The 25,393-nt window shown below is 49.2% G+C and overlaps 1 protein-coding gene across 1 annotated transcript in view; it reads right to left on the bottom strand.

Annotated features, from left to right (window-relative positions):
* The window catches only part of LOC139401880 (zinc finger protein GLIS2-like), a 68,847-nt gene that overhangs the window by 2,153 nt on the left and 41,301 nt on the right, over positions 1-25,393 (bottom strand). Inside the window, exons 2-4 of the mRNA XM_071145877.1 lie at positions 4,555-4,768; positions 4,272-4,417; positions 1,509-1,691 (exon numbers count right to left, since the gene is read on the bottom strand). Coding sequence (XP_071001978.1) covers positions 1,509-1,691; positions 4,272-4,417; positions 4,555-4,744 — 519 coding nt within the window. The 5' untranslated portion in view covers positions 4,745-4,768. The remainder of the gene's footprint in view (positions 1-1,508; positions 1,692-4,271; positions 4,418-4,554; positions 4,769-25,393) is intronic.

Here is a 25,393-nt window from a genome sequence, read left to right on the forward strand (position 1 = left end):
GGGGGGAGAGAGAGAGGGGGGGAGAGAGTGGGGAGAGAGAGAGGGGGAGAGAGAGATGGGGGAGAGAGAGAGTGGGGAGAGAGAGAGGGGGGCGAGAGAGAGTGGGGAGAGAGAGGGGGGGGAGAGAGTGGGGAGAGAGAGAAGGGGGAGAGAGAGAGGGGGGAGAGAGGGGGGGGCAGAGTGGGAAGAAAGAGAGGGGGGAGAGAGAGATGGGGGAGAGAGAGAGTGGGGAGAGAGAGGGGGGAAGAGAGAGTGGGGGAGAGAGAGGGGGGGAGAGAGTGGGGAGAGAGAGAGGGGGGAGAGAGAGATGGGGGAGAGAGAGAGTGGGGAGAGAGAGAGGGGGGAGAGAGAGAGTGGGGAGAGAGAGAGGGGGGAGAGAGAGAGGGGGAGAGAGAGAGTGGAGAGAGAGAGGGGAGAGGGAGAGGGGGAGAGAGAGATGAGGGAGAAGGGGGGAGAGGGAGAGGGGGAGAGAGAGATGGGGGAGAGAGAGATGGGGGAGAGAGAGAGTGGGGAGAGAGGGGAGAGAGAGAGGGGGAGAGAGAGATGGGGGAGAGAGGGGGGGAGAGAGAGGGGGGAGAGAGAGATGGGGGAGAGAGAGATGGGGGAGAGGGGGGGAGGGGGGAGAGACAGATGAGGGGGGGAGAGAGAGATGAGGGGGGAGAGAGAGATGGGGGAGAGAGAGGGGAGAGGGGGGAGAGAGAAATGGGGAGCGAGAGGGGAGAGGGAGAGGGGGGAGAGAGAGATGGGGGAGAGAGTGGGAGAGGGAGAGAGAAATGGGGAGCGAGAGGGGAGAGGGAGAGGGGGGAGAGAGAGGGGGGAGTGAGAGAGGGGGGAGAGAGAAGGGGAGAGATGAGGGGGGAGAGAGAAATGGGGAGCGAGAGGGGAGAGGGAGAGGGGGGAGAGAGAGGGGGAGGGAGAGAGGGGGGAGAGAGAGGGGGGGAGAGAGATGGGGGAGAGAGAGATGGGGGAGAGAGAGATGGGGGAGAGAGAGGGGAGAGGGAGAGGGGGAGAGAGAGATGGGGGAGAGAGAGATGGGGGAGAGAGAGAGGGGGGGGAGAGGGGGGAGAGAGATGAGGGGGGAGAGAGAAATGGGGAGCGAGAGGGGAGAGAGAGATGGGGGGAGAGATGGGGGAGAGAGGGGGGAGAGGGAGAGGGGAGAGAGAGATGGGGGGAGAGATGGGGGAGAGAGGGGGGAGAGGGAGAGGGGGGAGAGAGGGGGGAGAGTGGTGGAAGACAGAGGGAGAATCATGTAAAAGAGAGAAAAGGTTGAACATCCACCACTGTCATTGTAAAATGTTAAAACAATGACCTTTGTAGTGTCTAGTTATGTCATGGTAACACCTGGCTGCAGAGCAAAATGGTCCTAGCCAGGTCCCAGATCTGTTTGTGCTGGCTTGCCAACTCCTGGTCTCGACAATGACCATTACATAGGAGTTGGCGAGACAACAGAAACTGATCTGGGCCCAGGCTAAAATGTTTCCCCTGTTGCATGACTTCCTGTGTCTCACCTTCCTCCAGCGACAGGCCAGCTGTTCGTCTGCTGAGAGATCGGGAGAGGCCCGCTTGTCGTTGGGCTGGCCAATGAACATGGATGACGGCAGGTGGAGTCCGGACCCAGCACCAATCGGCACGAAGAACTGGAAGGCCTGCGAGGAGGCTCTGCTCTCCACATAATGGATGTGAGCTGAGTCCTGAGAGAGAGGAGGAAGAGGATGAAGAGGATGGAGGAGGATTAGAGGTTAGAATGTCTGTCTTACTCCATCAAACATGCACACACACACACACACACACACACACACACACACACACACACACACACACACACACACACACACACACACACACACACACACACACACACACACACACACACACACACACACACGCAAGATCTGATCCCTCTGCCTCTGCTTTAATTATTTTCACAATTTTCCCTCTTTCCCTCTCCTCTCCTGTCCCTCTCCTTCTCCTGTCCCTCTCCTGTCCATCTCCTTCTCCTGTCCCTCTCCTGTCCCTGTCCCTCTTCTTCTCCTGTCCCTCTCCTTCTCCTGTCCCTCTCCTGTTCCTCTTCTCTCCTGTCCCTCTCCTTCTCCTGTTCCTCTCCTGTCCCTCTCCTGTACCTCTCCTTCTCCTGTCCCTCTCCTTCTCCTGTCCCTCTCCTTCTCCTGTCCTGCTCCTGTCCCTCTCCTTCTCCTGTCCCTCTCCTTCTCCTTCTCCTGTCCCTCTCCTTCTCCTGTCCCTCTCCTGTTCCTCTTCTCTCCTGTCCCTCTCCTTCTCCTGTCCCTCTCCTGTCCTTCTCCTGTCCCTCTCCTTCTCCTGTCCCTCTGCTTCTCCTGTCCCTCTCCTGTCCCTCTCCCTCTCCTGTCCCTCTCCTTCTCCTGTCCCTCTCCTTCTCCTGTCCCGCTCCTGTCCCTCTCCTTCTCCTGTCCCTCTCCTTCTCCTGTCCCTCTCCTGTCCCTCTCCCTCTCCTGTCCCTCTCCTTCTCCTGTCCCTCTCCTTCTCCTGTCCCGCTCCTGTCCCTCTCCTCCTCCTGTCCCTCTCCTTCTCCTGTCCCTCTCCTGTCCCTCTCCTTCTCCTGTCCCTCTCCTGTTCCTCTTCTCTCCTGTCCCTCTCATTCTCCTGTCCCTCTCCTGTCCTTCTCCTGTCCCTCTCCTTCTCCTGTCCTTCTCGTGTCCCTCTCCTTCTCCTGTCCCTCTGCTTCTCCTGTCCCTCTCCTGTCCCTCTCCTTCTCCTGTCCCTCTCCCTCTCCTGTCCCTCTCCTTCTCCTGTCCCTCTCCTTCTCCTGTCCCGCTCCTGTCCCTCTCCTTCTCCTGTCCCTCTCCTTCTCCTGTCCCTCTCCTGTCCCTCTCCCTCTCCTGTCCCTCTCCTTCTCCTGAGGAGAGGGACAGGAGCGGGACAGGAGAAGGAGAGGGACAGGAGAAGGAGAGGGACAGGAGAAGGAGAGGTACAGGAGAGGGACAGGAGAGGAACAGGAGAAGGAGAGGGACAGGAGAGAAGAGGAACAGGAGAGGGACAGGAGAAGGAGAGGGACAGGAGAAGAAGAGGGACAGGGACAGGAGAGGGACAGGAGAAGGAGATGGACAGGAGAGGGACAGGAGAAGGAGAGGGACAGGAGAGGAGAGGGAAAGAGGGAAAATTGTGAAAATAATTAAAGCAGAGGCAGAGGGATCAGATCTTGCGTGTGTGTGTGTGTGTGTGTGTGTGTGTGTGTGTGTGTGTGTGTGTGTGTGTGTGTGTGTGTAATCAGATTTACAGCGAGGTACAGCCATGCAGACCTCACGCCATCTAATTCAATTCGCTCCCAATTGTATTGAGATCTGCTGGCTGTGGTCATTCAGCCTCTATCTGCTTCACACTGAGTCCCAGACAAGCACTCCCACAGACATGGGCACACACACACTCATACTGTACAACCGTGCACACACACAGATACATAAATGCATTCACACACACAGCTGCCAAAACATAGACACACGCACGCACACAGACACAAACACACACATTCAGACACACACACTGATGAATGCAGAAGCACAGCTGAGTACCGGGAATTGGTCTCATTTTATGAGATTTGTCACATACACATTTGGGACATAGCTGGAGCCTGTTAGACAGCGAGAGGATTGTGGTTCAGTTGTAGTCATCTCTCTCTCTCTCTCTCCCTCCCTCTCTCTCTGTCTCTCCCTCTCTCTCTCTCTCTCTCTGTCTCTCCCTCTCTCTCTGTCTCTAACTTTCTCTCTATCCCCCTCTCCCCCCTCCCTCCCTCTCTCCCCCCTCCCTCCCTCTCTCTCTCTCTCTCTCCCTCTCTCTCTCTCTCTCTCTGTCTCTCCCTCTCTCTCTCTCTCTCTCTGTCTCTCCCTCTCTCTCTGTCTCTAACTTTCTCTCTATCCCCCTCTCCCCTCTCCCTCCCTCCCTCCCTCTTTTCTTGTCTCTCTCCACAGATGACTGATTGTCTTTTAATTCTTTAAATACCCATCCAGTCACTCTGCACTTACTGACCTGTGACATGGTTTATAGTGTGTGTGTGTGTGTGTGTGTGTGTGTGTGTGTGTGTGTGAGCCCTCTTGTTGTTGCTGTGTTCCTGACTCTTTGTGTCGTGCTTCTTCGCCGATGTGACAGGATATCAGCTCTAACTGATACAGCTGGGATTGGCTGGGAAGCATCTCTCTCTTCCTCCTCCTCCTCTCTCTCATCCTGTGTCTCCCCCTCTTCTCACACAATGGAATAGGACATTTCAGAAGTGTCCGTACTGTCAGATGGTTTCTACTCACCCCTGCAATGATGTGGTGGGAGACCCCGTTTCCGTTGGTCATCTCTGGGGAGCTGGAGGTGTGGCGGGAGGAGGGGGACGTACTGAGGTCCACGGCTGGCGGGGTGGGGGGTGTCTCTGGCCTCTCCCGGGAGACCACCAGCACACCTGTGGAAGGGTGAGGTTGGTCAGAGTACCTAACACCTGTGGGTGATCTGATTAGAGGTATTGATTGGCAGTGTGTTACAGCTATGGGTTCACCCACTTTTCTCTTTGTGTGTGTGTGTGTGTGTGTCGTCACCCACCTGTGTGTGGCAAGGCCGGGGAGGCGGGCACTATGACGGCTGTGCCATCATCAGCCATGCGGAGCTGCCGGGCGCGCTTGAAGGGTATCGGAGAGAGCGTGAGGGTGGGGGGTGGCCGTGCACCCCTGTCCCGCCCGTTGACACACCCCCGGGGGAGCATTAGGTCCAATGGCTCGTCCAGGGACAGCATGGCTGCAGCCCACGGACCTCCCACCTGCACAGACAACCAATCAGAGGAGGTCAGGTATTCAGTAGTGATGGTGGGAAACATTTATACACTTCCATATTGGGATATTATTTGGGGTAATACATCCTACTGTTTTGACAATATCCTAATATTATTTTGCTCTAGGTGGCCGTACCTGCCTGGACCAAAACTCCTCCATAACTTGTTCACTGTCTTCTTTTGAAATAGGGACACAATTTGTTTTCAGCACCTTATCTCCATGACTGATCAGAACTCGTTCCCTCATGTCTCTCTCTGTCTCTCTGCAGCAGACATAGTGAGCAATATGTTTGGAACATCCAATCACAAAATCACAGTATCAAATCGCAATACATATTGTATCAGAACCAAAGTATCGTGAAAATATCATATTGTGAGGTCCCTGGAAATGGCCAGCCCTAGTATTCAGCCAATCATACTTGGAGAGAGTGGCCAGCCCTAGTATTCAGCCAATCATACTTGGAGAGAGTGGCCAGCCCTAGTATTCAGCCAATCATACTTGGAGAGAGTGGCCAGCCCTAGTATTCAGCCAATCATACTTGGAGAGAGTGGCCAGCCCTAGTATTCAGCCAATCATACTTGGAGAGAGTGGCCAGCCCTAGTATTCAGCCAATCATACTTGGAGAGAGTGCAATGGCTCTATTCCCACAGACTTCCGACCTGCACAGAGATAGTGGTTAGAGCGATGGGTCAGTAACCAGAAGGTTGCAAGATTGAACCCCCGAGCTGACAAGGTAAAAATCTGTCATTCTGCCCCTGAACAAGGCAGTTAACCCACTGTTCCTAGGCTGTCATTGAAAATAAGAATTTGTTCTTAACTGACTTGCCTAGTTAAATAAAGGTTAAATAAAATAAATATTGAATGTGGGTTTTAATATCAAATACACTTATTTCATATAATATTACCGGTAGATGACTGGTATGGTCGATGCCAATGATTTATACTGTAACAGCACAGTAATTCAGTGTTTTTAACAACTTGTAATAATGTGATGACCAATGAACAGAGCGAGTCAGTAAAGGTGTGGTTAAGTAATGGCTCTGTTTAATACAGGGACAGGTTAGAGGATGACCTCTGTTTAATACAGGGACGGGTTAGAGGATGACCTCTGTTTAATACAGGGACAGGTTAGAGGATGACCTCTGTTTAATACAGGGACGGGTTAGAGGATGACCTCTGTTTAATACAGGGACAGGTTAGAGGATGACCTCTGTTTAATACAGGGACAGGTTAGAGGATGACCTCTGTTTAATACAGGGACAGGTTAGAGGATGGCCTCTGTTTAATACAGGGACAGGTTAGAGGATGACCTCTGTTTAATACAGGGACAGGTTAGAGGATGACCTCTGTTTAATACAGGGACAGGTTAGAGGATGACCTCTGTTTAATACAGGGACAGGTTAGAGGATGACCTCTGTTTAATACAGGGACAGGTTAGAGGATGACCTCTGTTTAATACAGGGACAGGTTAGAGGATGACCTCTGTTTAATACAGGGACGGGTTAGAGGATGACCTCTGTTTAATACAGGGACAGGTTAGAGGATGACCTCTGTTTAATACAGGGACAGGTTAGATGATGACCTCTGTTTAATACAGGGACAGGTTAGAGGATGACCTCTGTTTAATACAGGGACAGGTTAGAGGATGACCTCTGTTTAATACAGGGACAGGTTAGAGGATGACCTCTGTTTAATACAGGGACAGGTTAGAGGATGACCTCTGTTTAATACAGGGACAGGTTAGAGGATGACCTCTGTTTAATACAGGGACAGGTTAGATGATGACCTCTGTTTAATACAGGGACAGGTTAGAGGATGACCTCTGTTTAATACAGGGACAGGTTAGAGGATGACCTCTGTTTAATACAGGGACAGGTTAGAGGATGACCTCTGTTTAATACAGGGACAGGTTAGATGATGACCTCTGTTTAATACAGGGACAGGTTAGAGGATGACCTCTGTTTAATACAGGGACAGGTTAGAGGATGACCTCTGTTTAATACAGGGACAGGTTAGAGGATGACCTCTGTTTAATACAGGGACAGGTTAGAGGATGGCCTCTGTTTAATACAGGGACAGGTTAGATGATGACCTCTGTTTAATACAGGGACAGGTTAGGGGATGACCTCGGTTTAATACAGGGACAGGTTAGAGGATGACCTCTGTTTAATACAGGGACAGGTTAGAGGATGACCTCTGTTTAATACAGGGACAGGTTAGAGGATGACCTCTGTTTAATACAGGGACAGGTTAGAGGATGACCTCTGTTTAATACAGGGACAGGTTAGAGGATGACCTCTGTTTAATACAGGGACAGGTTAGAGGATGACCTCTGTTTAATACAGGGACAGGTTAGAGGATGACCTCTGTTTAATACAGGGACAGGTTAGAGGATGACCTCTGTTTAATACAGGGACAGGTTAGAGGATGACCTCTGTTTAATACAGGGACAGGTTAGAGGATGACCTCTGTTTAATACAGGGACAGGTTAGAGGATGACCTCTGTTTAATACAGGGACAGGTTAGAGCACATATGTCAGAGTCAAGGCCCGCGGGCCACATCCGGCCCGCAAGAAGGTTTTTTACGGCCCCTGGGATGATCTTGATTTATTATTAGAACCGGCCCGCAGCAAGCCGGCAGCCCGCAGATCTTTTACACGCACCAATACTACATTTCCCACAATGCAAAGGTGACGCACCGAGCAGTAGGCTGCTTCATTTCAATATTTATTGGCACAGCAGTCGTCAGCATCACAGTAAAATTAACTTTCAGATACCCATCAAAAATGGCAAAACGGAAGGTGGATACTGAGAACCGGGGGTTTCAAACAAGGTGGGAGTCGGAGTATATGTTCACGAAGGTAGCTGGAAAACCTGTGTGTCTTCTGTGTGGAGAAAGTGTGGCGGTACTGAAAGAGTATAATCTGAGACGACATTATGAAACGAAACACGCGGACAAAAACAAGAATATGGACATGGAACAAAGGCTACAAAAGGCAGAGGAATTAAAACGAGGCCTCAAATCTCGACAGGCTCTGTTCAAAAAAGCCAAATCACAAGGCCAGGCTGCTGTCAAGGCCAGTTTTATTTTGGCAGAAGAGATCGCTAAATCAGCCCGGCCATTTACGGAGGGGGATTTCATCAAAAACTGCATGATTAAAGTTTGTGACGAAGTTTGCCCAGAAAAAAGGCAACTCTTTTTAAATGTGAGTCTGAGCAGAAACACCATTGCCGAGAGAGTAGACCAGTTGTCCATCAATCTAAAAGAGCAGCTTGTGAAAAAGGGAAAAGATTTTATTGCATATTCCTTGGCTGTGGATGAGAGCACCGACATTTCTGACATTGCCCAGTTGTCAATTTTCATCCGCGGAGTGGACTCCAACCTAAGCGTGACAGAGGAGTTTTTGGCTTTACGTCCTATGCATGGCACAACTACGGGGCATGATTTGTATGAAGAGGTGTCAAGATGTGTAAATGAGATGGAGCTGCCTTGGGAAAAACTCGTGGGTTTGACAACCGACGGAGCACCTGCGATGTGTGGACACAGGAGCGGACTGGTGGCGAAGATACGGGAAAAGATGCAAGAGGAAAACGCGACAGGTGAGCTGACAGCTTATCATTGTATCATACACCAGGAAGCGTTGTGCGGTAAAGCCTTGAAAATGGAGCATGTAATGAGCATCATCACGCGCACAGTTAACTTTATCAGAGCCAAAGGTTTGAATCACCGCCAGTTCAAGGCATTTCTGACGGAGTTAGAAACGGAGCATGGTGATTTGCCTTATCACACAGAGGTGCGATGGCTAAGCCAGGGAAAGGTGCTTCAAAGATGTTTCGAGCTTCGTGAGGAGATTTGTCTGTTCTTGGACAGCAAAGGGAAAGACACAACACAACTCCGAGACGAAATGTTTCTGTGTGAAATGGCTTTTCTGTGTGACATTACGAGTCATCTGAATGCAATAAACTTGCAGCTGCAGGGTCGGGATCGTGTCATCTCTGATATGTACAGTACAGTGAAGGCATTTAAAACCAAACTGACTCTGTGGGAGACGCAGATGCGGAAAGAAAATTTGAGCCACTTTCCCAGCTGCCAGACCATGAAAGAGAAGCTCTCTACCAGTGCGTTCCCGAGCACACAGTTGGCTGATAAAATAGGTATGCTTGCCGCTGACTTTCGACGCCGATTTGCTGACTTTGAAGCACAAAAAAGCAGGTTGGAACTGCTCGGTAACCCATTTGCTGTTGACGTGGAAAGCTCACCACCAAACCTCCAAATGGAGTTGATTGACCTCCAATGCAATGATGCACTGAGGGCAAAATATGCGGCAGTGGGTGCTGCGGAGTTCGCCCGTTTCCTCCCCGGCACAATGCCCCAGCTGCGCATCCAGGCTGCTCAAACGTTGTCTATGTTTGGCAGCACATACCTGTGTGAACAACTGTTTTCTTTGATGAACCTGAACAAAACATCACACAGAAGTCGACTTACTGCTGAACACCTCCACTCAATTCTGAGGATTTCTTCAGCTCAGAGCCTTACCCCGAACATTGATGAACTTGTGGAAAAGATGGGACACCACCAAGTATCACCCTCAACCTCAAACAAGTGAACATTACTGTGCAATCACATATTTAGAGTTTTTACTCAGTTCAAGTTTAAAAGTTAAAATTTAATATTTGTTTTCACTGCATGTTACTTCTCCTTAAACAAAGTGTTGTTTTTGATTAATAGATTTTTGCACTTTATTTTTTTGTATTTCAATCCAATTATATTTTAAAAATATTTCAGTTGAGTGGATGATAGAAAATTGCTATTATTGTTTTTTCTTTGAAGTAAATTTAGCCCACTTTTGCTAAAATAGAAAATATAGTCTACTGATGGTGCCTTGAATACCGGTTTCTTTCATTTAATGTTCATGTTATGGGGATATTTATATAAAGGAAATTTGTCTTTTGTGTCTGTTGAAAATTAAAGATTACTGACAGAGCCATAAGAAAATATTGCTTTATTTATCTGATCATATTGTAATATATTTGTTAGGTTTTCAGTAGGTTCAATTAGGTTCACTAGACTATATGCGTCATTTAAAAATTTTTCAATGAACATTCGAACAGTCCGGCCCTCGTCTTGTAGCTGATTTTTTTATTTGGCCCTCCGTCCATTTGACTTTGACACCCCTGGGTTAGAGGATGACCTCTGTTTAATACAGGGACAGGTTAGAGGATGACCTCTGTTTAATACAGGGACAGGTTAGAGGATGACCTCTGTTTAATACAGGGACACGTTAGAGGATGACCTCTGTTTAATACAGGGACAGGTTAGATGATGACCTCTGTTTAATACAGGGACAGGTTAGAGGATGACCTCTGTTTAATACAGGGACAGGTTAGAGGATGACCTCTGTTTAATACAGGGACAGGTTAGAGGATGACCTCTGTTTAATACAGGGACAGGTTAGATGATGACCTCTGTTTAATACAGGGACAGGTTAGATGATGACCTCTGTTTAATACAGGGACAGGTTAGAGGATGACCTCTGTTTAATACAGGGACAGGTTAGAGGATGACCTCTGTTTACACTGCTTTACCCATAACTACACTGCCTTACCCATAACTACGCTGCCTTACCCATAACTACACCGCCTTACCCATAACTACACTGCCTTACCCATAACTACACTGCTTTATCCATAACTACACTGCCTTACCCATAACTACACTGCCTTACCCATAACTACACTGCCTTACCCATAACTACACTGCCTTACCCTGCCTCCTAGCAATGCACATGCACACTCAAACGAAACACACACTGTCCTCCATCCTCCCTCTCTCCCCACCACACTGTCTTCCCTCCACCTCCCCTCACACGCCCCCCCCCCCCCCCCCCCCCACACACACTGTCCTCCCCCTTCCCTACACTGTCCTCCCCCTTCCCTACACTGTCCCCCCCCGCCCCCCCCCACTGTCCTTCCCCCCCCCCCCCCCCCCCCACACACACACTGTCCTCCCTCCACACATACACACTCTCCCAGTGTCCCCTCCCTCCTGTGACCTTTGCTCACACACTCTTCCACAGGAATGTCTACAACCCAATCCAGATGCTCACCCTGACCCCTCCACCCCACTACCTCCCTCCGGCCACTGCCCTCTAGCCCCCCCTGGCCAGCACCTCCCAATCGCTATGGACCTTGCAGCCCCACTGCATGACCCCCCCCCCCCCCCCTCTCAGCCCATCAGCCCCCACTCAGTTCCACTTTACACACACACACACACACACACACAAACACAAACACACACAGAAACACAGAGTACATTTTGACAGAATTCTGCATGCGGAGTCTCAATTGGGTGTTTGTCCCATTTTGTGAATTATTGGTTGGTGAGTGGACCCCAGACCTCACAACCATAGAGGGCAACTCTCTCTTTCTCTCTCTCTTTCTCTCTCTCTCTCTCTCTCTTTCTCTCTCACTCTCTCTCTCTCTCTCTCTCTCTCTCTCTCTATGTCTCTCTTAATTCAATTTCAATGTCTCTCTCTGTCCCTCTCTCTCTCTCTCCTCCCTCAGTCACAGTACTGTCTATATTTCTGCCACACAGCTCTAATACACACACTGATCTACTCCTGCCCCCAGCTAACACATAAACAAACACACACACAAGCAATTATCCTACTGTAATTTCCACAAATCCTGCCCCGGCTTCTCTCTCCCTCTCCTCTCTCTCTCTCTCTCTCTCTCTCTCTCTCTCTCTCTCTCTCTCTCTCTCTCTCTAAAACACACACTCACTCTCTCTCTTTCTCTCTCTCTCTCTCTCTCTCTGTCACACACCCCCACACATACTCACACTCACTCACTCATACACATACTCACACAAACACAGAGCTGCGCAGCGACGGTGCAGAACTGAATGGTGGTCTTTGAGAGCGAGTTTGGCCAGGGGCCACATGAGGAGAAGCTGTGTCTGGGAGGGGTCACCAAGTTCAGCCACCCCACCGCCACAACCCAGCCCAGGGGGATAACAGGCCTGATCAGCAGGAGATAGCAGGGGATGACACACACACAGGAGGTAAAACACACACAGAGCGAGGAACACACACACCCACATACACACACACAGGAGGGCAAACACACACACAGAGCGGAACACACACACCCACATACACACACACAGGAGGGAAAACACACACACAGAGCTGAACACACACACCCACATACACACACACAGGAGGGAAAACACACACACAGAGCTGAACACACACACCCACATACACACACACAGGAGGGAAAACACACACACACAGGAGGGAAAACACACACACACAGAGAGCGGGACACACACACACACATACACACACACAGGAGGGAAAACACACAGAGAGCGGGACACACACACACAAAGAGCACTCAACTAATATCTACACACAAACTCTGCAGAGAATACCACAAGACCTGTATTCTAATCTAAAGACACAAATAACTGATATTTGGAGCACTGTAACATAACCTAGTGGAGTACAGGAACATAACCTAGTGGAGACCTGTAACATAACCTAGTGGAGATCTGTAACCTAGTGGAGACCTGTAACATAACCAAGTGGAGATCTGTAACCTAGTGGAGACCTGTAACATAACCTAGTGGAGACCTGTAACATAACCTAGTGGAGACCTGTAACATAACCTAGTGGAGACCTGTAACATAACCCAGTGGAGACCTGTAACATAACCTAGTGGAGACCTGTAACATAACCTAGTGGAGACCTGTAACATAACCTAGTGGAGATCTGTAACCTAGTGGAGACCTGTAACATAACCTAGTGGAGACCTGTAACATAACCTAGTGGAGACCTGTAACATAACCTAGTGGAGATCTGTAACCTAGTGGAGACCTGTAACATAACCTAGTGGAGACCTGTAACATAACCTAGTGGAGACCTGTAACCTAGTGGAGACCTGTAACATAACCTAGTGGAGACCTGTAACATAACCTAGTGGAGATCTGTAACATAACCTAGTGGAGACCTGTAACATAACCTAGTGGAGATCTGTAACATAACCTAGTGGAGACCTGTAACATAACCTAGTGGAGACCTGTAACATAACCTAGTGGAGACCTGTAACATAACCTAGTGGAGACCTGTAACATAACCTAGTGGAGACCTGTAACATAACCTAGTGGAGACCTGTAACATAACCTAGTGGAGACCTGTAACATAACCTAGTGGAGACCTGTAACATAACCTAGTGGAGACCTGTAACATAACCTAGTGGAGACCTGTAACATAACCTAGTGGAGACCTGTAACATAACCTAGTGGAGACCTGTAACATAACCTAGTGGAGACCTGTAGCATAACCTAGTGGATACCTGTAGCATAACCTAGTGGAGTACAGGAACATAACATAGTGGAGACCTGTAACATAACCTAGTGGAGACCTGTAACATAACCTAGTGGAGACCTGTAACATAACATAGTGGAGACCTGTAATATAACCTAGTGGAGACCTGTAACATAACCTAGTGGAGACCTGTAACATAACCTAGTGGAGACCTGTAACATAACCTAGTGGAGACCTGTAACCTAGTGGAGACCTGTAACATAACCTAGTGGAGATCTGTAACCTAGTGGAGACCTGTAACATAACCTAGTGGAGACCTGTAACATAACCTAGTGGAGACCTGTAACATAACCTAGTGGAGACCTGTAACATAACCTAGTGGAGACCTGTAGCATAACCTAGTGGAGACCTGTAACATAACCTAGTGGAGACCTGTAACATAACCTAGTGGAGACCTGTAACATAACCTAGTGGAGACCTGTAACATAACCTAGTGGAGACCTGTAACATAACCTAGTGGAGACCTGTAACATAACCTAGTGGAGACCTGTAACATAACCTAGTGGAGACCTGTAACATAACCTAGTGGAGACCTGTAACATAACCTAGTGGAGACCTGTAACATAACCTAGTGGAGACCTGTAACATAACCTAGTGGAGACCTGTAACATAACCTAGTGGAGACCTGTAACATAACCTAGTGGAGACCTGTAACATAACCTAGTGGAGACCTGTAACATAACCTAGTGGAGACCTAGTGGAGTGAACATAACCTAGTGGAGACCTGTAACATAACCTAGTGGAGATCTGTAACCTAGTGGAGACCTGTAACATAACCTAGTGGAGACCTGTAACATAACCTAGTGGAGACCTGTAACATAACCTAGTGGAGACCTGTAACATAACCCAGTGGAGACCTGTAACATAACCTAGTGGAGACCTGTAACATAACCTAGTGGAGACCTGTAACATAACCTAGTGGAGACCTGTAACCTAGTGGAGACCTGTAACATAACCTAGTGGAGACCTGTAACATAACCTAGTGGAGACCTGTAACATAACCTAGTGGAGACCTGTAACATAACCTAGTGGAGACCTGTAACATAACCTAGTGGAGACCTGTAACATAACCTAGTGGAGACCTGTAACATAACCTAGTGGAGACCTGTAACATAACCTAGTGGAGACCTGTAACATAACCTAGTGGAGACCTGTAACATAACCTAGTGGAGACCTGTAACATAACCTAGTGGAGATCTGTAACATAACCTAGTGGAGACCTGTAACATAACCTAGTGGAGACCTGTAACATAACCTAGTGGAGACCTGTAACATAACCTAGTGGAGACCTGTAACATAACCCAGTGGAGACCTGTAACATAACCTAGTGGAGATCTGTAACATAACCTAGTGGAGACCTGTAACATAACCTAGTGGAGACCTGTAACATAACCTAGTGGAGACCTGTAACATAACCTAGTGGAGACCTGTAACATAACCTAGTGGAGACCTGTAGCATAACCTAGTGGATACCTGTAGCATAACCTAGTGGAGTACAGGAACATAACATAGTGGAGACCTGTAACATAACCTAGTGGAGACCTGTAACATAACCTAGTGGAGATCTGTAACATAACCTGTAACCTAGTGGAGACCTGTAACATAACCTAGTGGAGACCTGTAACATAACATAGTGGAGACCTGTAACATAACCTAGTGGAGACCTGTAACATAACCTAGTGGAGACCTGTAACATAACCTAGTGGAGACCTGTAACATAACCTAGTGGAGACCTGTAACATAACCTAGTGGAGACCTGTAACCTAGTGGAGACCTGTAACATAACCTAGTGGAGACCTGTAACATAACCTAGTGGAGATCTGTAACCTAGTGGAGACCTGTAACATAACCTAGTGGAGACCTGTAACATAACCTAGTGGAGACCTGTAACATAACCTAGTGGAGATCTGTAACCTAGTGGAGACCTGTAACATAACCTAGTGGAGACCTGTAACATAACCTAGTGGAGATCTGTAACCTAGTGGAGACCTGTAGCATAACCTAGTGGAGACCTGTAACCTAGTGGAGACCTGTAACATAACCTAGTGGAGACCTGTAACCTAGTGGAGACCTGTAACATAACCTAGTGGAGACCTGTAACATAACCTAGTGGAGACCTGTAACATAACCTAGAGGAGACCTGTAACATAACCTAGTGGAGACCTGTAACATAACCTAGTGGAGACCTGTGCATTGGTAATATGAGGTACAGATCATAATGTCTTGCTGCAGAAAGGTGCATTGGTAATATGAGGTACAGATCATAATGTCTTGCTGCAGAAAGGTGCATTGGTAATATGAGGTACAGATCACAATGTCTTGCTGCAGAAAGGTGCATTGGTAATATGAGGTACAGATCATAATGTCTTGCTGCTGAAAGGTGCATTGGTAATATGAGGTACAGATCATAATGTCTTGCTGCTGAAAGGTGCATTGGTAATATGAGGTACAGATCACAATGTCTTGCTGCAGAAAGGTGCATTGGTAATATGAGGTACAGATCATAATGTCTTGCTGCAGAAAGGTGCATTGGTAATATGAGGTACAGATCATAATGTCTTGCTGCAGAAAGGTGCATTGGTGATATGAAGTACAGATCATAATGTCTTGCTGCAGAAAGGTGCATTGGTAATATGACATACTCTCTCGCAAGGTGACGCCAACTGCCAAGTTCATTAGGAAATGTCTAATCATGAAATACCCATACAACGTACAGACAACATATAACCAATAAGTATACACAGAATGACATTGTTACTGATGGCATTCTGCCCATGGTCCGGTTGGTATCAGGTCAGTAAGAGAAGTTAATATACAATCTGTTGTATCTCCTGTCTCTTGCTGTCTGGCTCACTTTCAGAGCAATCAGGTCACATTGGTGGGCACTAGAACCTATCCTTTCAAAGGACACTAGCCCCACCCTAGATCATACCCCTAATAACTTATGTGGGGCTAAACCACACCTACCACCCCTCTGATTGGTCCTTTGGTCATTTGAGTCCTTCCCGAGGATTTGTTTTAATACTGACTCACCTGTATAATGTATTGATGTTCCCAGAGGTAGAGTAGTAGTAGGAGATAGGTATAGCCTTCACAAGAACTTAGTTAATAATTTTCATGTGTTTGATATCTAATTCAGAGTAATGTCCTACAGTGACCTGTGTCTTCCACCTTGAAAGTGTGTGTATGTACATGTGTGTTCTCTGTCCTGACAGATTCCAACAGCTTATATCTGTCTAACCCCACATATGTCAACACTACACGGCAATCACCTGCTTCATACACACTCCAGCCACAGACTGATAAACAAACACAAAATCACATGATGTTTGAATAAGAGTGTGTCGTAACCTGACCAATGAGGTAGAAGATGGATAAGAATGGATAGTGGATACCAGACCTGCATTCAAATAGTATTTGAATACTAATAATTTAAACTTTAGCCATGCTTGATTGAGCTTATCACACTCACGGAAAGTGTGCCACAAATGCCCTGGCTCCGTCTCCCTCCCTTCTCCCTCTGTCTGCTTCTCTGACCTGCTGAGAGTCTGGGTACATGTGATAACTTCATCAAGCCTTTGCCAGCAGAGTAGATCTCACTCTGTCTGTCTGCTTCTCTGACCTCCTGAGAGTCTGGGTACATGTGATAACTTCATCAAGCCTCTGCCAGCAGAGTAGATCTCCCTCTGTCTGTCTGCTTCTCTGACCTCCTGAGAGTCTGGGTACATGTGATAACTTCATCAAGCCTCTGCCAGCAGAGTAGATCTCCCTCTGTCTGCTTCTCTGACCTCCTGAGAGTCTGGGTACATGTGATAACTTCCTCAAGCCTCTCCCAGCAGAGTAGATCTCACTCTGTCTGTCTGCTTCTCTGACCTCCTGAGAGTCTGGGTACATGTGATAACTTCATCAAGCCTCTGCCAGCAGAGTAGATCTCCCTCTGTCTGTCTGCTTCTCTGACCTCCTGAGAGTCTGGGTACATGTGATAACTTCATCAAGCCTCTGCCAGAAGAGTAGATCTCCCTTTGTCTGTCTGCTTCTCTGACCTCCTGAGAGTCTGGGTACATGTGCTAACTTCATCAAGCCTCTGCCAGCAGAGTAGATCTCCCTCTGTCTGCTTCTCTGACCTCCTGAGAGTCTGGGTACATGTGGTAACTTCATCAAGCCTCTGCCAGCAGAGTAGATCTCCCTCTGTCTGCTTCTCTGACCTCCTGAGAGTCTGGGTACATGTGATAACTTCATCAAGCCTCTGCCAGCAGAGTAGATCTCCCTCTGTCTGTCTGCTTCTCTGACCTCCTGAGAGTCTGGGTACATGTGATAACTTCATCAAGCCTCTGCCAGCAGAGTAGATCTCCCTCTGTCTGTCTGCTTCTCTGACGTCCTGAGAGTCTGGGTACATGTGATAACTTCATCAAGCCTCTGCCAGAAGAGTAGATCTCCCTTTGTCTGTCTGCTTCTCTGACCTCCTGAGAGTCTGGGTACATGTGCTAACTTCATCAAGCCTCTGCCAGCAGAGTATATCTCCCTCTGTCTGCTTCTCTGACCTCCTGAGAGTCTGGGTACATGTGATAACTTCATCAAGCCTCTCCCAGAAGAGTAGATCTCCCTCTGTCTGCTTCTCTGACCTCCTGAGAGTCTGGGTACATGTGATAACTTCATCAAGCCTCTGCCAGAAGAGTAGATCTCCCTTTGTCTGTCTGCTTCTCTGACCTCCTGAAAGTCTGGGTACATGTGCTAACTTCATCAAGCCTCTGCCAGCAGAGTATATCTCCCTCTGTCTGCTTCTCTGACCTCCTGAGAGTCTGGGTACATGTGATAACTTCATCAAGCCTCTGCCAGAAGAGTAGATCTCCCTTTGTCTGTCTGCTTCTCTGACCTCCTGAAAGTCTGGGTACATGTGCTAACTTCATCAAGCCTCTGCCAGCAGAGTATATCTCCCTCTGTCTGCTTCTCTGACCTCCTGAGAGTCTGGGTACATGTGATAACTTCATCAAGCCTCTCCCAGAAGAGTAGATCTCCCTCTGTCTGCTTCTCTGACCTCCTGAGAGTCTGGGTACATGTGATAACTTCATCAAGCCTCTGCCAGCAGAGTAGATCTCCCTCTGTCTGTCTGCTTCTCTGACCTCCTGAGAGTCTGGGTACATGTGATAACTTCATCAAGCCTCTGCCAGCAGAGTAGATCTCCCTCTGTCTGTCTGCTTCTCTGACCTCCTGAGAGTCTGGGTACATGTGGTAACTTCATCAAGCCTCTGCCAGCAGAGTAGATCTCCCTCTGTCTGCTTCTCTGACCTCCTGAGAGTCTGGGTACATGTGATAACTTCATCAAGCCTCTGCCAGCAGAGTAGATCTCCCTCTGTCTGCTTCTCTGACCTCCTGAGAGTCTGGGTACATGTGATAACTTCATCAAGCCTCTCCCAGCAGAGTAGATCTCCCTCTGTCTGCTTCTCTGACCTCCTGAGAGTCTGGGTACATGTGATAACTTCATCAAGCCTCTCCCAGCAGAGTAGATCTCCCTCTGTCTGCTTCTCTGACCTCCTGAGAGTCTGGGTACATGTAATAACTTCATCAAGCCTCTGCCAGCAGAGTAGATCTCCCTCTGTCTGCTTCTCTGACCTCCTGAGAGTCTGGGTACATGTGGTAACTTCATCAAGCCTCTGCCAGCAGAGTAGATCTCCCTCTGTCTGCTTCTCTGACCTCCTGAGAGTCTGGGTACATGTGATAACTTCATCAAGCCTCTCCCAGCAGAGTAGATCTCCCTCTGTCTGTCTGCTTCTCTGACCTCCTGAGAGTCTGGGTACATGTGATAACTTCATCAAGCCTCTGCCAGCAGAGTAGATCTCCCTCTGTCTGTCTGCTTCTCTGACGTCCTGAGAGTCTGGGTACATGTGATAACTTCATCAAGCCTCTGCCAGAAGAGTAGATCTCCCTTTGTCTGTCTGCTTCTCTGACCTCCTGAGAGTCTGGGTACATGTGCTAACTTCATCAAGCCTCTGCCAGCAGAGTATATCTCCCTCTGTCTGCTTCTCTGACCTCCTGAGAGTCTGGGTACATGTGATAACTTCATCAAGCCTCTCCCAGAAGAGTAGATCTCCCTCTGTCTGCTTCTCTGACCTCCTGAGAGTCTGGGTACATGTGATAACTTCATCAAGCCTCTGCCAGAAGAGTAGATCTCCCTTTGTCTGTCTGCTTCTCTGACCTCCTGAAAGTCTGGGTACATGTGCTAACTTCATCAAGCCTCTGCCAGCAGAGTATATCTCCCTCTGTCTGCTTCTCTGACCTCCTGAGAGTCTGGGTACATGTGATAACTTCATCAAGCCTCTGCCAGAAGAGTAGATCTCCCTTTGTCTGTCTGCTTCTCTGACCTCCTGAAAGTCTGGGTACATGTGCTAACTTCATCAAGCCTCTGCCAGCAGAGTATATCTCCCTCTGTCTGCTTCTCTGACCTCCTGAGAGTCTGGGTACATGTGATAACTTCATCAAGCCTCTCCCAGAAGAGTAGATCTCCCTCTGTCTGCTTCTCTGACCTCCTGAGAGTCTGGGTACATGTGATAACTTCATCAAGCCTCTGCCAGCAGAGTAGATCTCCCTCTGTCTGTCTGCTTCTCTGACCTCCTGAGAGTCTGGGTACATGTGATAACTTCATCAAGCCTCTGCCAGCAGAGTAGATCTCCCTCTGTCTGTCTGCTTCTCTGACCTCCTGAGAGTCTGGGTACATGTGGTAACTTCATCAAGCCTCTGCCAGCAGAGTAGATCTCCCTCTGTCTGCTTCTCTGACCTCCTGAGAGTCTGGGTACATGTGATAACTTCATCAAGCCTCTGCCAGCAGAGTAGATCTCCCTCTGTCTGCTTCTCTGACCTCCTGAGAGTCTGGGTACATGTGATAACTTCATCAAGCCTCTCCCAGCAGAGTAGATCTCCCTCTGTCTGCTTCTCTGACCTCCTGAGAGTCTGGGTACATGTAATAACTTCATCAAGCCTCTCCCAGCAGAGTAGATCTCCCTCTGTCTGTCTGCTTCTCTGACCTCCTGAGAGTCTGGGTACATGTGATAACTTCATCAAGCCTCTGCCAGCAGAGTAGATCTCCCTCTGTCTGTCTGCTTCTCTGACCTCCTGAGAGTCTGGGTACATGTGATAACTTCATCAAGCCTCTCCCAGCAGAGTAGATCTCCCTCTGTCTGCTTCTCTGACCTCCTGAGAGTCTGGGTACATGTGATAACTTCATCAAGCCTCTGCCAGCAGAGTAGATCTCCCTCTGTCTGCTTCTCTGACCTCCTGAGAGTCTGGGTACATGTGATAACTTCATCAAGCCTCTCCCAGTAGAGTAGATCTCCCTCTGGCTGTCTGCTTCTCTGACCTCCTGAGAGTCTGGGTACATGTGATAACTTCATCAAGCCTCTCCCAGTAGAGTAGATCTCCCTCTGTCTGTCTGCTTCTCTGACCTCCTGAGAGTCTGGGTACATGTGATAACTTCATCAAGCCTCTCCCAGCAGAGTAGATCCCACCCTGTCTGCTTCTCTGACCTCCTGAGAGTCTGGGTACATGTGATAACTTCATCAAGCCTCTCCCAGCAGAGTAGATCTCCCTCTGTCTGCTTCTCTGACCTCCTGAGAGTCTGGGTACATGTGATAACTTCATCAAGCCTCTCCCAGCAGAGTAGATCTCCCTCTGTCTGCTTCTCTGACCTCCTGAGAGTCTGGGTACATGTGGTAACTTCATCAAGCATCTGCCAACAGAGTAGATCTCCCTCTGTCTGCTTCTCTGACCTCCTGAGAGTCTGGGTACATGTGGTAACTTCATCAAGCCTCTCCCAGCAGAGTAGATCTCCCTCTGTCTGCTTCTCTGACCTCCTGAGAGTCTGGGTACATGTGATAACTTCATCAAGCCTCTCCCAGTAGAGTAGATCTCCCTCTGTCTGCTTCTCTGACCTCCTGAGAGTCTGGGTACATGTGGTAACTTCACCAAGCCTCTCCCAGCAGAGTAGATCTCCCTTTGTCTGTCTGCTTCTCTGACCTCCTGAGAGTCTGGGTACATGTGATAACTTCATCAAGCCTCTCCCAGCAGAGTAGATCCCACCCTGTCTGCTTCTCTGACCTCCTGAGAGTCTGGGTACATGTGATAACTTCATCAAGCCTCTCCCAGCAGAGTAGATCTCCCTCTGTCTGCTTCTCTGACCTCCTGAGAGTCTGGGTACATGTGATAACTTCATCAAGCCTCTCCCAGCAGAGTAGATCTCCCTCTGTCTGCTTCTCTGACCTCCTGAGAGTCTGGGTACATGTGGTAACTTCATCAAGCATCTGCAGTCACTTCATCAACAGAGTAGATCTCCCTCTGTCTGCTTCTCTGACCTCCTGAGAGTCTGGGTACATGTGGTAACTTCATCAAGCCTCTCCCAGCAGAGTAGATCTCCCTCTGTCTGCTTCTCTGACCTCCTGAGAGTCTGGGTACATGTGATAACTTCATCAAGCCTCTCCCAGTAGAGTAGATCTCCCTCTGTCTGCTTCTCTGACCTCCTGAGAGTCTGGGTACATGTGGTAACTTCACCAAGCCTCTCCCAGCAGAGTAGATCTCCCTCTGTCTGTCTGCTTCTCTGACCTCCTGAGAGTCTGGGTACATGTGGTAACTTCATCAAGCCTCTGCCAGCAGAGTAGATCTCCCTCTGTCTGTCTGCTTCTCTGACCTCCTGAGAGTCTGGGTACATGTGGTAACTTCACCAAGCCTCTCCCAGCAGAGTAGATCTCCCTCTGTCTGTCTGCTTCTCTGACCTCCTGAGAGTCTGGGTACATGTGCTAACTTCATCAAGCCTCTGCCAGCAGAGTAGATCTCCCTCTGTCTGTCTGCTTCTCTGACCTCCTGAGAGTCTGGGTACATGTGATAACTTCATCAAGCCTCTCCCAGCAGAGTAGATCTCCCTCTGTCTGCTTCTCTGACCTCCTGAGAGTCTGGGTACATGTGATAACTTCATCAAGCCTCTCCCAGCAGAGTAGATCTCCCTCTGTCTGCTTCTCTGACCTCCTGAGAGTCTGGGTACATGTGGTAACTTCATCAAGCCTCTGCCAGCAGAGTAGATCTCCCTCTGTCTGTCTGCTTCTCTGACCTCCTGAGAGTCTGGGTACATGTGGTAACTTCATCAAGCCTCTCCCAGCAGAGTAGATCTCCCTCTAAGTTGTGTAACTCACATCACACACTGCCAACATGTTTAAGTTTATGTTTGTTTATGTAGCAGAAAGCCCCCCGTCATCCCCTTTAAACGGTCAAATCCCTCCCTGTGATGCCTAGTCACTTTACCCCTATACATATCTACCTGTTTCACTCCAGTATCCCTGCACATTGTAAATATGGTATTGGAACTGACCCTGTATATAACTTCTTACTTTCTCCTGTTCTTCTTATTTTTAATTTCAGTGTGTTTCTGTTCTACCTTGTGTTGTTTGTAGTGTTACATTGATATTGATACTGCATTGTTGGGTTTAGAGCTGGCAAGAAAGCCATTTCTGTACTTATGCACGTGACATTAAAACTGGAAAACGTCCCTGACCCCCCCCCCCCCCCCCCCCCCCATCAGATCCCTTCCTGTGGCTGATGGTCCTATCACTGTGCTCTGTTCTCAGTGCTGCCTGGGGCAGAATCCACTGTGGGGGTCTGGACACAAAAGACCCTCTTATATCCCACACACCCCAGTAGCTCCATGTGTAAACCATTACAAGATCTGACCTGAGGACAGATGCTATACATCATCTTCTCTTCCCCTTTTTTTTCCTAGCCCAACCCTGCTAACATTAGCCTGGTCTCAGATCTGTCTGTGCTGTCTTGCCAACTCCTATGGTTATTTACGCCAAACAGTGACAATAACCATAGGAGTTAGCAAGCTGTCACCCTATAAACTGAGCAATCCAACAGTGGTACAGTCCAGGCTGTCATACAGGCTGGGTTGGAATGTTGCAATACCCTGGAAAAAAGAGGGGGGTGATGGAGAGACATTCTAAGGATACTGTTAAAGCTGTATCTATAAAATGTCTCAAAGAGTCCTATGTAACAGTTCACTGTACATGACAGCAATCATCTCTCACGAATAGAATGATGAACAGCATGTGATCGGCCCTTTAGAAATACTAGGCACATTCAGAGCAACTATAAAATAGTCCCCTCTTGAGTTCCGCCGGGCCATGCTGTTCTCATGTCCCCGTTTAGTACTAGAGGGTATGTTGAACAAGTGAATCAGTGGTGCTGGAAATGAATGACTCTGCTGCATGTTGATTCACCTCAGGATACCCTCTCTTTACAGTAATGACTTTGGAGAAGGGCCCTGGCTGGAAGTGAGTCAGTGTGGATTCTAGAACCAGCGGAGGTCAGAAGGAAGGGGGAGCTAGCTGTCCCTGTGTGTGTTTCTGTGTGTGTTTCTGTGTGTGTGTGTGTGTGTGTGTGTGTGTTTGTGTGTGTGTGTGTGTGTGTGTGTGTGTGTGTGTGTGTGTGTGTGTGTGTGTGTGTGTGTGTGTGTGTACGGCCCAGTCAGTGATTTAGGAGGGGGCAGTGGCGGGATGGCGGGAGGCTGTGAAGTTTGGGGAAGGGGTGTTGCTCGGCCCCTGTGCAGACTTCCTCACTCAGCCGTGGGGTCGCTAGCCTCTTTGAAAGGCGGCTTTGTGCCCCTCCGGAGCCCCCCCTCTCGCCCCTGCCAAGGTAAAGCAAACACAGGCTGTAACAGCTGAATGAGAGCGAGGGGGGTGAGGAGAGTGAATGAGAGGTCTGTGTCTCCTCTGTTTTACCTCCCTTTCCCATCCTATTCCAGGTTATTTTCTGCCTCCCCTGTAAGGAAGTACCCAACTCAACACACTTCCCTTTGGCGCTTTGGAAAGGTGAGGTGGAGGGTGGGGAGAGGTAATGCATATGCTGGGTGGTGGGCAAGTCAGAGTGATGGTTGGGTGAGGTGGGGTGACATGGGGGGAGAGGTGGAAGGTCACATGGGGGGAGAGGTGGAAGGTCACATGGGGGAGAGGTAGAAGGTCACATGGGGGGAGAGGTGGAAGGTCACATGGGGGAGAGGTAGGTCACATGGGGGGAGAGGTGGAAGGTCACATGGGGGAGAGGTAGAAGGTCACATGGGGGAGAGGTGGAAGATCACATGGGGGGGAGGTGGAAGGTGACATAGGGAGATGTGGAAGCTGACATGGGGGGAGAGGTGGAAGATAACATGGGGGAGAGTTGGAAGGTCACATGGGGGGAGAGGTGGAAGGTCACATGGGGGAGAGGTAGGTCACATGGGGGGAGAGATGGAAGGTCACATGGGGGAGAGGTAGAAGGTCACATGGGGGAGAGGTGGAAGATCACATGGGGGGGAGGTGGAAGGTGACATAGGGAGATGTGGAAGCTGACATGGGGGAGAGGTGGAAGGTGACATTGGGGAGAGGTGGAAGGTCACATGGGGGGAGAGTTGGAAGGTCACATGGGGGGAGAGGTGGAAAATCACATGGGGGAGAGGTAGAAGATAACATGGGAGAGAGGTGGAAGGTCACATGGGGGAGAGGTGGAAAATCACATGGGGGGTGGGGTGGAATGTCACATGGGGGGAGAGGTGGAAGGTAACATGGGGGAGAGGTGGAAGGTCACATGGGGGGAGGGGTGGAAGATGACATAGGGGAGAGGTAGAAGGTGACATGGGGGAGAGGTGGAAGGTGCATGGGGGAGAGGTGGAAGGTCACATGGGGGGAGGGGTGGAAAGTGACATAGGGGAGAAGTAGAAGGTGACATAGGGGAGAGGTAGAAGGTGACATTGGGGAAAGGTGGAATGTCACATGGGGGGAGGGGTGGAAAGTGACATGGGGGAGAGGTGGAAGGTGACATAGGGGAGAGGTGGAAGGTGACATGGGGGAGAGGTGGAAGGTGACATGGGGGAGAGGTGGAAGGTCACATGGGGGGAGATGTGGAGGGAGAGGTAGAAGGTGACATAGGGGAGAGGTAGAAGGTGACATAGGGGAGAGGTGGAAGGTGAAATGGGGGAGAGGTGGGGAGAGGTGGAAGATGACATAGGGGAGCAGTGGAAGGTAACATGGGGGAGAGGTGGAAGGTCACATGGGGGAGAGGTGGAAGGTGACATGGGGGGAGGTGGAAGGTGACATATGGGGGAGAGGTGGAAGGTCACATGGGGGAGAGGTGGAAGATAACATGGGGGAGAGGTGGAAAGTGATATATGGGGGAGAGGTGGAAGGTCACATGGGGGAGAGGTAGAAG

This window comes from Oncorhynchus clarkii, unplaced genomic scaffold (assembly GCF_045791955.1).
Source record: "Oncorhynchus clarkii lewisi isolate Uvic-CL-2024 unplaced genomic scaffold, UVic_Ocla_1.0 unplaced_contig_537_pilon_pilon, whole genome shotgun sequence".
Taxonomy (NCBI): Eukaryota; Metazoa; Chordata; class Actinopteri; order Salmoniformes; family Salmonidae; genus Oncorhynchus; species Oncorhynchus clarkii.